Below are 13,459 nucleotides of genomic sequence, written 5' to 3'. Positions count from 1 at the left end.
AAGCAGGAACATTCCAAGCTGCCCCAATATCAGGACCCATCTTCCTCAGGTGTAGCATAGAGTATATTGTCCAGCCTCCCTTGGAGGATGACATTCTCTACCATTGTTGATCCAAGCTGAGGGCAAGGTCTTATGGGGGCCCACAAACGGGTCTATTGTGTTGTTCCTGATAGGAATGACTAAAAACAATGGAGAGAGGGATTTATTCGAGGTTTAGGCCCACTTTTTGATATTTTCTAAATAGTCTGCATTAACATCACTTTGATAATTAGAATAAAAAAGAGCAAACAAAAAAATCATATTCCACTGAATGACCTAAATTATACTTATGTCAATGCTCATGCTAATCTTAGAGCCTATGTAAAAATAGTTTATTCAGCAATTAACTAGAAATGCAGGAAAAAAAAACAAGCTCTGCATAGTCAATTTAGAAAAACTAAAAACCTAAAGTAAAAATAAAGGCTCTGTGTAAAATAAAGCAAGAAAGAAAAATCAGGAAAATGGCTCAACTGATAGAAAGCATTGGACTTGCATGCCTGCAGTTCCCAGTTCAACTCCCTGCACTGCATGTACAGGTGGGTGCTCTGGTGTGAGTGCATGGCCGCACTGCTGAGTGCGTGCGTACGTGGTCTGTCTTGTTTATAATAAAATAGATCTTAATACAATAGACATTAAAATTAAACATTATTAAGACACCAGAATTAATAAAACTATTAATATTCAGTTCCAATAACATTGTTAATAGTGATGAAAATCAATAATGAGGTGTCCTTTTCAATTATTTTTTTTATAATTTGCTTGTGTTGCTGCACAATTTTTTAAAAAATCTTTATTTATCGGATAGAGACAGCAGAAATCAAGAGGGAAGGGGGTGATAGAGTGGAAGAGAGACAGAGAGACACCGGCAGCACTGCTCCACCACTCGAAAAGCTTTCCTATAGGTGGGGATCGGGGGCTCGAACCTGGGTTGTTGCGCATTGTAATACATGCACTCAACCAGGTGCACACCACCCTTTTCAGTTACTTTTAAATTCCATAATGGTGAAAAAAAAATCTGAAGTTTCCAGTTAACGAGAATATAGAAACATGAACTAAAGTCAAAGCAGACATAATTTTTGAATCTATTCAAGCATAACATGAGGAGCTTGGAGAGAGCACCCCAAGGAGTAAGCACATCTTACATGTTTATGGCCCTGGGTTTGAGCCTTGGCACCAGAAGTGAGCATTACTGGTGGCACCAAGGGAAGCTATTAATCTTAGAAAGAAGGCTTTTTGCCATTGACAATCTTATCTTTGATTCAAAAAGAATGATAGAAACCCAATCTTACCTTCGACTCAAAGGAAACAAAAAGGACACCATCCACATCTTCCAGATCAGGTTTCACATCTGGAAAAGTATTTCCAGGGGTCATAGGAGCACTCTTTGTAGAAGTTAAAGATTTTCCAGTGTTTTTTGGTGGTCTCCCTGCCTTAGAAAATTTTAATTTTCGGGGCCTTCCTCTTTTTCCAGTGACATTTGGGGAGGCATTCTGATTAACATTCACAGCCTTGGAGGCTGTTGAAATCTTAAGAACAGTTGTTCTCTTTCTGCCCAAGTCTTCAGTTCCTAAAAACGAATCCCCTGATGAACTTTTTGAACTGTCAAGCATTCTTTCTGTGCTGATGCTGTCAGACACATAGGGATATTTCCACTGTGGTTCTTTAAGTGAGGGGTACTTTTGTACCACTTTGAGATCTGGTAAATGTTTCCTAAGACCATTTTCTGATTCCTTGTCTAAGCAGAAGCCAGTCTCATTGGAATTTTCAATGTACATAGGCAAATAGTCTAATTCTGTCATGATAGATGGATCCTTCCGAGATGTGAAGAGCATGTTATCTGGGAGCTCAGAAACCTTTACAGTGCTTTTGGTAACAGCGCAAGGTTCTAAATAGACTACTGGCATCTTTCCAGCATCTAATTTGAACATTTTAGCTTTAGCAACACCTGATGGGCTGTTTGGTAGCCATTTAGAAGATGCATGATCAGTTTCTAGGTTATCAACTTCATTATGCCTCTTGAGTTGTTTCTCTAGTATTGGATCATCATCACTGTTTGAGTATACATCTGTTTCTTCATCTGTCTCTTCCTGTTTCACGGTGACACCTTCTGGGCCCTCACCAAGTTCATACTCATAATCATCTAGAGGTTCCTCTTTAATAACAACGTTGAAATTTCCATTTGAATCTAATGATGAGGCTATATGGGAGTCATCTTCAAAACTGTTGCCAACAAGACTGGAAAGATAGGGAAAGGGGGGTTAAGAAAAGACAGAACAATTCACTAAGGGGGGGGTGAGGCCGGGTGGTTGCACACCTGGTTAAGTGCTCGTTATGATGCAGAAAGACCCAGGTTCGAGCCCTTGGTCCCCACCTGCAGGAGGAAAGCTTCACAAGTGGTGAAGCAGGGCTATAGGTATCTCTATCCCTACTTCCCCATCCTCTGAATTTCTGGCTGTCTCTACTCAACAAAATAACAACAACAACAACAACAACAACAACAACAATACGAGGTTAGCATAGTGGTTATGCAAACCGATGCCCATGCCTGAGGATCCAAAGTCCTAGGTTCAATCCCCCACCCCCACCACCACAAGCCAGAGCTGAACAGTGCTCTAGTTAAACAAACAAACAAACATCTTGTAAAGCACACACATTACAGTGCACAAGAAACAGGGTTCAAGCCTTAAGTCCCCTAGTGTGTATGGGGGGGGTGGCGGGGGAGCAGGAATGGCTTTGCAAGCAGTAGTTCTGGCTGCAGTTATACCTTTCTCTCCCTCTCTGCCTCCTTCTCTATTAATTTCTCTGTCTGTATACAAAATAAATAGGGCTGAGGGACAGACAGTATAATGGTTATACAAGTAGGACAAAAATCTAACCAGAAAACCTGGGCATTTTCCCCAGAGTATTCACAAAAGCTGTTGCCTTATAATCCCCACCCCCCCCTTTAAAAATATTTTATGTATTTATTCTGGATAGAAACAGAGGAATTGAGAGGAGAGAGGGATTTGGGGGGAGGAGAGAGACATATACACCCTACAGTGAAGCTTCTCCCAGCAGGTGGTGGACTGGGGCCTTGAACCCCAGTACTTATGACTGGTAAAATTTGTGCTCAACTGGGTTTGCCACCACCCAGTCTCACCCTTTCATTTTTTCTAATAGAGGGTGAGAGAGAAAGCAGAAGAGACACCTGAAGCACTGCTCCACCATTCATAAAGCACCCCCTATCGCAGGTGGGGACCAAGCTCTTGAACCAGGGTCCCCATGTATAGTAATGTATGCACTCTCCTGGGTGTGCCACCACTCAGCCTGTTGTCATATAATTTTTTTCCTCTTTTTAAAAATATTTATTTTCCCTTTTGGTGCCCTTATTTTATTGTTATAGTTATTATTGTTATTGATGTCATCATTGTTGGATAGGACAGAAAAATGGAGAGAAGAGAGGAAAACAAGAGAGAGGGAGAGAAAGACACCTATAGGCCTGTTTCACCACCAGTGAAGCAAGTCCCCTGTAGGTGGGGAGCCAGGGCTCGAACCGGAATCCTAACTTCAGTCCTCGTGCTTTGCACCCTGTGCGCTTAACCCACGGCGCTACCGCCGGACCCCGTCACATAATTTGATTTTTTTTTGCCTCCAGGGTTATTGCTGGGGCTCAGTGCCTGCACCATGAGTCCACTGCCCCTGGAGGCCATTTTACCCCCTTTTGTTGCAGCCTTGTTGTGGTTATTATTGTTATTGTTGATGTTATTCGTTGTTGGATAGGACAGAGAGAAATAGAGAGAGGAGGGGAAGACAGAGAGGGGGAGAGAAAGACAGACACCTGCAGACCTGCTTCACCGCCTGCAAAGCAACTCTCCTACAGGTGGGAAGCCGGGGGCTTGAACCGGGATCCTTATGCCGGTCCTTGTGCTTTGCACCATGTGTGCTTAACCCACTATGGTATTGCCCGACCGCCACATAACTTTTTATACAAGATTATCAGAACAGGAAAAAGAAATAAGTCAGCCTAGCTGAAAAGGGAAATTCTCTAATAAATAAGTCCAGCAAGATTACAGGATTGAGATCAATACACTAAAAATATTATTTCTATACACAAGAAAGAACATCAAAAATGAAGCTGAGGAAACTATTTCATTAACATCAACAAAAATAAAATCCTTGGTGGCCAGCGAAGTTCACTTGAATAATAAGCTGTTCTCCTATGTTTCTCGCTGTGTGTTTGCGAGAGAGAGAGAGAGAGAGAGAGAGAGAGAGAGAAGGAGGGAGGGAGGGAGAGAGAGAGAGAGAGAGAAGGAGTGGCAAATTAAGGCTGACAAAACAGCTCACATGAAGCTATATTGGTGCTGTGGTTTCTTTCACTCTCTCAATATGTACCTCTCTTTTTCTTTAAAAAACAAAACAAAACATCAACTTGTAGTGGCAAAGTCCTGGCAATGAAAAGATAAAATGAAATACTAGGAATAAACTGAACCATAGATGTGTACTTTTTTTTTCTTTCCTCCAGGGTTATTGCTGGGGCTTAGTGCCTGCACTATGAATCCACTGCTCCTGGAGGCTGTTTTTCCTATTTTGTTGTCCTTGTTGTTACTGTTGTTATTGTTGGAAAAAACAGAGAGAAACTGAGAAAGGAGGGAAGACAGAGAGGTGTCTATCTTTCTCTAAAGATAGACACCTACAGACATGCTTCACTACTTGCAAACCGATCCCCCCTGCAGGTGGGGGTCAGGAGTTCAAGCCAGGATCCTTATGCCAGTTCTTGCACACTTAACCCAGTGTGCTACCACCAGACCCCACAGATTTATACACAGAAAAGTTTTGAAACCTTATTGAACAAAACTGAAGTCCTATATAAAGAAGTAAATACCCTATGTTTATGTTTATTGGTGAAAACAGTATTTTCCTGAAAGTGATCAGCAGATTCAATATAATCCCTCTCAAAATCTTACCTGGGATTTTTGTGGAAATTGACATGCTGGTACTACATTTCAGATGGAAATGCAATATAATCAAAACAATATTAAAAATAGGACCAAAGATAGCATAATGGCTATGCAAAGAGATTCTCATGCCTGAGGTTCCCAAGTCCCAGGTCCAATCTCCTGCACCAAAAGCCAGAGCTGAGTAATGTGTTGGTTTAAAGTTCTCTAAGAGTTAATACTTCCCAATTTCAAAAATTACTATGAAGGTACAGTGATCCTAACAGTGAAATGCTGACAAATCAATACCCATTAGTAACTTGACTTAACCAAAAAACAAGTATAGACAACAAAAATAGGAAAGAATGGACCCTTCAACACCCAAAAGTTGTTTCCTACAAAAAATTGTACACAGGGATTAGGCACACATGGCACAAAGCGCAAGGACTGGTTCCCCACCTACAGGTTGCTTCACAGGAGGTGAAGCAGGTCTGCAGGTGTCATTCCCTCCCCATCTTTCCCTGCTCTCTCTTTCTGTCCTATCCAACAATGACAGCAATGACAATAATAACAACAACGATAAAGAAGGGCAACAAAAGAGAAAAAAATAGACTCCAGGAGCACTGGATTCTTGGTGCAGGCACTTCGAGCCCCAGCAATAACCCTGGAGGCAGAAAAAAAAAATGGTACACAAATGTTCATAGCAATATTAATTAGAATAGTCAAAAAGAGAAGACACCTTTAATGACTATCAACTGATGAATGGATAAATAAAATGTGACATGGTAAATCCATACATTAATATCAATAAAAACAACGAGGTACATACACTTGCTACAAGAATGAACCTTGAAAACAGTGTGCTAAATAAAAGAATTCAAGAACAAAAGGCCACATATATGATTTTGTGAATATTAAGAGGAATGACTGGTCTGTCTTTCTCTCCCCGTCTTCCCTTCCTCTTTCCATTTCTCTCTGTCCTAACAATGACGACATCAATAACAATAACAACAACAATAACTACAGCAACAATAAAAAAACAAGGATAAGAAAAGGGAAAATAAATATTAAAATAAAAAATAAAAATAAAATGTACTTGTTTTTACTACCCAGTCTATGGCATTTTTTAAATGTCAACCTGAACAGACTATCACAAATACTGAGAAAAAGAGGTACAGCTAAATTTCAATAAGCAATATAAATGGAATTTTAAAAATCAAACAAGGTTCACTGGGAAAACAGCTCAACTAGTTTATAAAGCATCTTCTGCATGACTGAGGACCCTGGTTTGACCCCTAGTGCTGCATGAACCAGAATTATGGTTTGGGCTTGTCTTTCTCTTTCTTGATTTCTCTTTCTCTCTCTCACCATCTTTCTCTTATCTCTCATATTAAGTAAATACTTTAAAATACCTAAGTAAATAAACAAAAAACCTTTTAAAAATGATCATCAGAAAGCAGATGAAAGAAAGATGAAATGCTTAATATCCAACTATGTCAATGATAATGTGAATGATTAAATTAAAAATTAAAAGTTATAAGATGTGAGAGCCAAGTAGTGACAGACCCAGCAGAGTGCTCATGTTGCCATGCACAAGAACCCAGGGTTCAAGCCTCCATTCCCCCCTGCAGAGGGGAAGCTTCACAGGTATCTCTTTTTCCTCTAAATTTCTCTCTTTCCAAAATAATACAATTAAAAAAAATTATAGATTCTCACAATATATATTTTCATGTTTTAATTGTGAGTTGTTTAGAAGAAGCAAAGCTTAAATCTAAGGACACAGAAAGTCAACAGTGGAGGCCAGGTGGTAGCTCACCTGATAAGAGCATACACATTACCATGCTCATGGACCTGGTTTTAAACTGAGGTTCAGAGTGAGTTTCCACCAGCTGGGGGTAAATTTCATAAGCAGTGGAGCAGTGCTACAGGTAAAAACAAAAACAAAAACAAACGCATCCAGAAACAGTACACAGTGAACAGTGCTGGTCCCAAAGATAATCTTGGTAGTGAATAAATAGCAGGGAAGAGTGAACCATGCAAACAGAGAAAAAGAAATAAGGATGACTGTGTGGCTCAATAATATTAGGCAAAGTAGACTTTAAAACAAGAGTACCTTCTGAGATTAAGTAAAAATGTATAACATTTGGAACTATAGTGAGAGATTTTAACAAGTCTCTTTCTCAGTAACTGATAGAGGACAGACAAAAAAGTAAAAATAAAAACATAATAAAAAAGAGAAAATCAGGGGTTGGGGACACAGCATGATGTCTATGCAAAAGACTTTCATATCTGAGGCTGAGGTCTCAGGTTCAATCCCTAGCACTACTATAAATCAATGCTGAGCAGTGCTCTGGGTGTGTGTCTTTCATTAAAATAAGCAAAAACAAAAATAAAATGAAATGAAACCCGGACACAGAATGGGATAAGAATAAGACTTTATAGAACACATTTATTGTCTAGGAAGATAACAAAGCATATTAGAACACATAATTTATAAGCCTGAGGCATCAGAAACCACATATTCAACCCCTGGTGTTGCATTATACCAGAGCAGAGCAATGTTCTGGCCCTCTCTCCCCTCTTTTAGTCTCTCTTCTCTTCATAAATCTTATGAAGTAAGATCAAATAAACTGGGGGTGGGGGCAACTGAATGAACACATCTAGCAATTCTGTAATGCTTTCTTTCCAACTGTTTATATATTAATCAAAACAGATCATAAGCTACACAATAAAGTCATGAGGTGCTGGGAGATAGCTTCTTCTGTAAAGCGTGCACCTTACCATGTTTGAGGCCCTGGGTTCGAGTCCCGGAACCATATGGGAGTACCACAAAACCAGGGGAAGCTCCACAGATGGTGGAGCAGTGCTGTGCTGTGGTCTCTCTCCTTATCTGAAATAAAAATAATGAAAAAGTCGGCCTGGGAGTGGTAGAATAGTGCATGTTAAAGGCCCCAGTACCAAAAAAAAAAAAAAGAAAAAAAGTAAACAAAAATCACAACAAATCTTGATTTCAAAGGTTTAAGTCACATTGTGACAGTTTCCAGAAAATTAAACTATAAACATCAACATATCAAAACGTGTAGACTAGACCTAAAACCCTGCTGGATTTTACAACTTTAAATACATTTATTTAAAGTTTTATCTAAAAGAAATAAATGTTTATGCTTTTATATAAAAGGTCTAGACTCAATTAGCTCAAGAACTGATAAAACTTTCTGTAAATAGCTAGATAGTAAAAACTTTTATTTTTTGGCAGCCCCGGGGCCTCATGCATGCATGATTTCACCACTCTCAAGCTGATTTTTTCATCCTTTTTATTTCATATAGAGAGAGACAAATAAAGACAGAGAGAGAGCAGGAAAGATGCAATAGTGCTGAAATTTCTCTGAAGTGACACTCCCATATGGTGCTGAGGTTCAAAACCAAACCAGGTTGTATTCATGGCAAGGCACTCAACCAGGAGAGCTATCTTCTAGTCTACAGATAGTAAAATAAAAGCAAATTAGTCTTTACATCTCTGTTGTAACTACTCAATTCAGCCATAAGTCAAGGGAAAGTTCAGCATTAGAGCATAGAACTTGAATGCCTGAGACCCCTAGATTCAATCCCTAGCACCATCATATCCAAGCTGAGTAAGCTAGGATCTTTCTCTCATAAGTAAATTTTTAAAAACCCACAAGGGTGGGAGTCGGGCAGTAGAGCAGCATGTTAAGCGCACGTGGTGCCAAGTGCAAGGACCTGCATGTGGATCCCGGTTTGAACTCCTGGCTCCCCACCTGCAGAGGAGTCACTTCACAGGCAATGAAGCAGATCTGCAGGTGTCTATCTTTCTCTCGCCCTCTCTGTCTTCCCCTCCTCTCTCCATTTCTCTGTCTTAACTAACAATGATGACCTCAGTAACAACAATAATAACTACAACAACAATAAAACAAGGGCAACAAAAGGAAAAATAAAATATAAAAAAATATTAAAAACCCACAAGGGGTCATAGAGATAGCTCAATGGTAGAAGGAGGAATGCCTTATCACATATGTGGCCCAAGTTTAATCAGTACCATATGGGAGTGGTATTCTGGTATTGTAGTATCTCTTCTTACCCACCCACTCTAATAAATGGGAAGCAGTCCAGGAGTGGTAGGGTCATATGCAGGAGGCTCTAGCTCTGCTGAATGAAGAAATGAATGTGTGAATGAAAATGCCATATAAATACATAAACACAACAATGCTCCAAAAAATGGAAGTTTTGCTTTTATGAAGTTTTCCAAAGGTAACAAAACATTCTACTTGATTCAATCTCCACCCCTTAGCCATTTAAAAGCACAGAAATCATTCTTAATGCAGGGCATAAAAAACAGAGACAGTCTAAATGTGGTCCCTGATCTTAGCCTGCCAAGTTGTAGTTTAAAACAGGCAAATTTAACCAAAAGTAAGTAGAAAGAAAAAATGAGAGAGGAAAAAAAAAACAAATCAACAAAGTAGAAAGCAGAGACTGGATTTGTAATTTGAAAACTGTCAATAAAGAAAGCAGCGGGAGTCGGGCTGTAGCGCAGCGGGTTAAGCGCAGGTGGCGCAAAGCACAAGGACCGGCATAAGGATCCCGGTTCGAACCCCAGCTCCCCACCTGCAGGGGAGTCGCTTCACAGGCGGTGAAGCAGGTCTGCAGGTGTCTATCTTCCTCTCCTCCTCTCTGTCTTCCCCTCCTCTCTCCATTTCTCTCTGTCCTATCCAACAACGACGAAAACAATAATAACTACAACAATAAAACAACAAGGGCAACAAAAGGGAAAAAAATATTAAAAAAAAAAAGAAAGCAGCATAAAATGAAAAGGTCAATCATGCAGAAACTCAGAATACAGAAATGAAACTCCTTAATATTCTTTATAAAAAAATAACACTGGGAGGGGAAAAAAGAAAGTGTAACTCTGAAGCCAATGTATCAGAAATAAAACTGAACAAATATCTTTCATGAATTTGGTGCAAAATCGTCAACAAGATGCAAGCTGAGTATTAATTAGTAAACTGGAGCTGGCTATACTAGGAAGAGTAGTATGAATATGATATTATTAGTATCAGATAATATTCAGCTAGGGAATACCAGGCTGGTACACCATTTCCAGGGCTCATCTCTGACTCACGCCCATCAATATAACTGAATGAAAATATGACATCTCAAAGGATACAAGAAAAACTACTCAAATGTCAATACTCATCCTTAACTACTCTCAGAAAATTAGGACTAGAATTTTTTAAAATATTTATTTATTCCCTTTTGTTGCCCTTGTTTTATTGTTGTTATTATTATTGTTGTTGTTGTTGTTGATGTCATTGTTAGATAGAACAGAGAGAAATGGAGAGAGGAGGGGAAGACAGAGAGGGCAAGAGAAAGAGAGACACCTGTAGACCTGCTTCACCATCTGTGAAGCCACTCCTCTGCAGGTGGGGAGCTGGGAGTTGGAATCGGGATCCTTAGGCTGGTCCTCGCACTTTGCGCTTAACCCGCTGCACTACCACCCAACTCCCAGGACTAGAATTTTTTCAGTGTGAGAGTGCTGCCAGAAAACATTATATTCAATGTATTCTCTATCTGGATGATTTTCTCTATAATCAGTACAAACCTAAGTCAGGAAAATGAGCAAAGCCCAAAGGTAACTATGGACTTGGACAACAGAACTGAGGTTATTTAGCAAAGGCATTGGGGGGAGGGGTGGAAAAGTGGTTCTATGAACTTTGGAGTTTATCAGTGATTTAGTGGGAGTGGGGAAAAATTTTTTTGAGGGAGGTAAGAAATTGTACACTGAACACCAGCAATACCCTGGTGGCAAAATAAAATAAATCTTAAGGAGTGGGCAAAGTATCAGTGAACTCACCCTGGGGTAGAACTTAACAAGGAAAGAAAGGGGAAAGACTGGGTGAAATCTGAACTAAGAAGTGGTCTGGGAGGTGGTGCAGTGGATAAAGCATCAGACTCCCAAGCATGAGGTCATGAGTTCAATCCCTGGCAGCACATGTACCAGGGTGATGTCTGGCTCTTTCTCTCTCCTCGTATGTTTCTCATTAATTAATAAATAAAATATTAAAAAAACAGAAATCTGAAGTAAGTATGGTACATTGTAGCAAAGCAAAGGACTCTGGGGGAGCAGAAGATGGGAAAGGTAGTAGAGGGTACTAGTAGATAAAGATTAAAAGTCGGCAGCAGAAATGGTGAGTAGATACCTATCACTGGGAGGTAAGAGAGACTGGATACATGTGTCAATAGCTATCCTATAAACCATTCTTTCCCCACATAATTTTTTTTTTTTTTGCTTCCAGGGTTATCACTGGGACTCCGTGCCTGCACTATGAAATCCACTGTTCCTGGAGGCCATTTTCTTCAATTCTTTTGTTGTTGCTGCTGCTGTTATTATTGTTGTTCTTGTTGCTGTATAGGACAGAGAAATTGAGAGAGGAGAGGAAGAGGTGGGGGGGGGGAGATAAGACATCTGCAGACCTGCTTCACCGATTGTAAAGCGACCCCCCCCACACACAGGTGGGGAGCCAGAGGTTGGAACCAGGATCCTTATGCAGCGCTTTGCACTGTGTGTGCTTAACCTGGTGCACTAAATAAAATGATTTTCTAAAAAGCACAAGGTCGTGTGGAAATATACCCTTATGACAACAAAAATCCTGTCACTCAACACTCCCTCAATAACTGGATTTGGGAATATATAAGAAGAAATAAAGATAGAACAAGAATAGAAAGCTTAATGGCTATACAAAGAGACTCTCATGCCTGAAGCTCTCAAGTTCCAGGTTCAGTCACCAGCACCACCATAAACAAGAGCTGAGCAGTGTTCTGGTAAAAAAAATAAATAAAATATATGTATTTACTGGCCAGGTGGTGGTGCACCTGGTTAAGCACACGTTACAATGCTGTTCGAGGTCTCCCAACCCCCACTTGTAGGGGGAAAGCTTAACAAGTGGTGAAGCAATTTTGCAGGTGTGTCAATGTCTTTCTCCCTATTATCCCCTTCCCTGTCGATTTTTGGCTGTTTCTATTCAATAAAATACATAAAAATAATAAATATATATATAGATGAAAAGGCTATTATTATAGTAAGTAAGGAATACTACAGTATTGGCAAAAAACAAACAAGTAGACAGAACAGAATTTGTTATTGTATTTATTATTTATTAGTGACAGAGAAAATTGAGAGGGGAAGGGTAGATAGGAAGAGAGACAGAGAGACACCTGCAACACTGCTTTACTACTTGTAAGTGGTGGGGACCAGAGGCTTGAACTCGGGTCCTTGCACATTATAACATGTGCGCTTAACCAAGTGCTCCACCACCTGGCCCCAACAGAACAGAATTCAGTCCAAAAACAGAACCATCCATATAAAGTCACTAATTTTTCATAGTACCAGTCCATTTGTAATTGGCAAAGTATTCAATATTTGCAATAAGTGATGCTAGAGTACTTGGATCTCTACCTGTACAGAAAAATACGCCCTTTAATACCCCACCCTTTGCCATACAAAGAAACTTAAGCTAAATAGATCACAGACATAAACGTGAAAAGTAAAGGGTCAGGTGGGGGCACACAGGGTTGATCGCACTCATTATCATGTGTAAGGACTCAGGTTCCAACCCCTCTCCCCACCTGGAGGGAGGACACATATCTGCAGGTGTCTAGCTTTCTCTCTTCTTCTGTATCTCCTCCTCCCTTCTCAATTTCTTTGTCCTACCAAATAAAATAGGGAAAGGGGGGAGGAAAAGGAAAAAATGGTCATAGAGAACAGATCTGTAGTGCGGGCACTGAGCTCCAGTAATAACCCTGGTGGCAATAAAAATAAATAATATTAAAAGTGAAAAGTAAAACAAGTTCCCCATGAAAAATTTTAGTTAATTGGTGAAAAATTGCTGTTTTAATCTCCTTTTTGCAATCACTGCCAAATGTGATTATGTTTTTAAATTTTTAAATGAATAAACATATAGATAAGATCTGGACAGAGCCTCATAGGGTCTGTCACTCTTTTAGCCTATTGATACGTTCAGAAACTCCATCAGTTGTAGTCTTCCAACCCCTCACCCTCTTTCTTTTTAAGTGTGATTTTTTATTATTGGCCCCATAATTTACTTTTTTTTTTTTTTTTTTACAAGAGCACTGCTCAACTCTGGCTGGTGGTGCAGGGGACTGAACCCAGGACTTTGGAGCCTTAGGCGTGAGAGTCTCTGCATAACCATATGCTATCTACCCCAATTTGCCTCGTTTTCCTCCCTTCCCTACAATGCCAGACCACCTAAAAATTAAAAATATCAATCCTAGGAGTTGGGCAGTGATGCAGTGGGTTAAGCGCATGTGGCGCCAAGCACAAGGACTGGAGTAAGGATCCTGGTTCGAGGCCCCAGCTCCCCACCTACAGAGGAGTCGCTTCACAAGCAATGAATTAAAGCACGTCTTCAGGTGTCTTTCTCTCCTCCTCTGACTTCCCCTCCTCTCTCCATTTCTGTCCTATCCAACAACAGCGA

The 13,459-nt window shown here is 40.1% G+C and overlaps 1 protein-coding gene across 26 annotated transcripts in view; it reads right to left on the bottom strand.

Annotated features, from left to right (window-relative positions):
• Window positions 1-13,459, bottom strand: part of MGA (MAX dimerization protein MGA) — a 127,572-nt gene that overhangs the window by 54,458 nt on the left and 59,655 nt on the right. For 24 of the 26 annotated variants that reach the window (XR_009545341.1, XR_009545340.1, XR_009545342.1 and 21 more), the window contains exon 3: window positions 1,329-2,274. Coding sequence is in view for 22 of the 26 variants with exons in the window: in XM_060175017.1 (XP_060031000.1) it covers window positions 1,329-2,274 (946 nt within the window). In the remaining 4 variants the exon portion in view is untranslated. Of the gene's footprint in view, window positions 1-1,328; window positions 2,275-7,733; window positions 7,843-8,249; window positions 8,430-13,459 lie in introns of those variants that run through there. The other 2 variants (XR_009545343.1, XM_060175039.1) reach the window with 2 other exon arrangements.

This window comes from Erinaceus europaeus, chromosome 16 (genome assembly GCF_950295315.1).
Source record: "Erinaceus europaeus chromosome 16, mEriEur2.1, whole genome shotgun sequence".
NCBI classification, from domain to species: domain Eukaryota; kingdom Metazoa; phylum Chordata; class Mammalia; order Eulipotyphla; family Erinaceidae; genus Erinaceus; species Erinaceus europaeus.
This window is presented reverse-complemented; position numbering and strand designations above follow the sequence as displayed.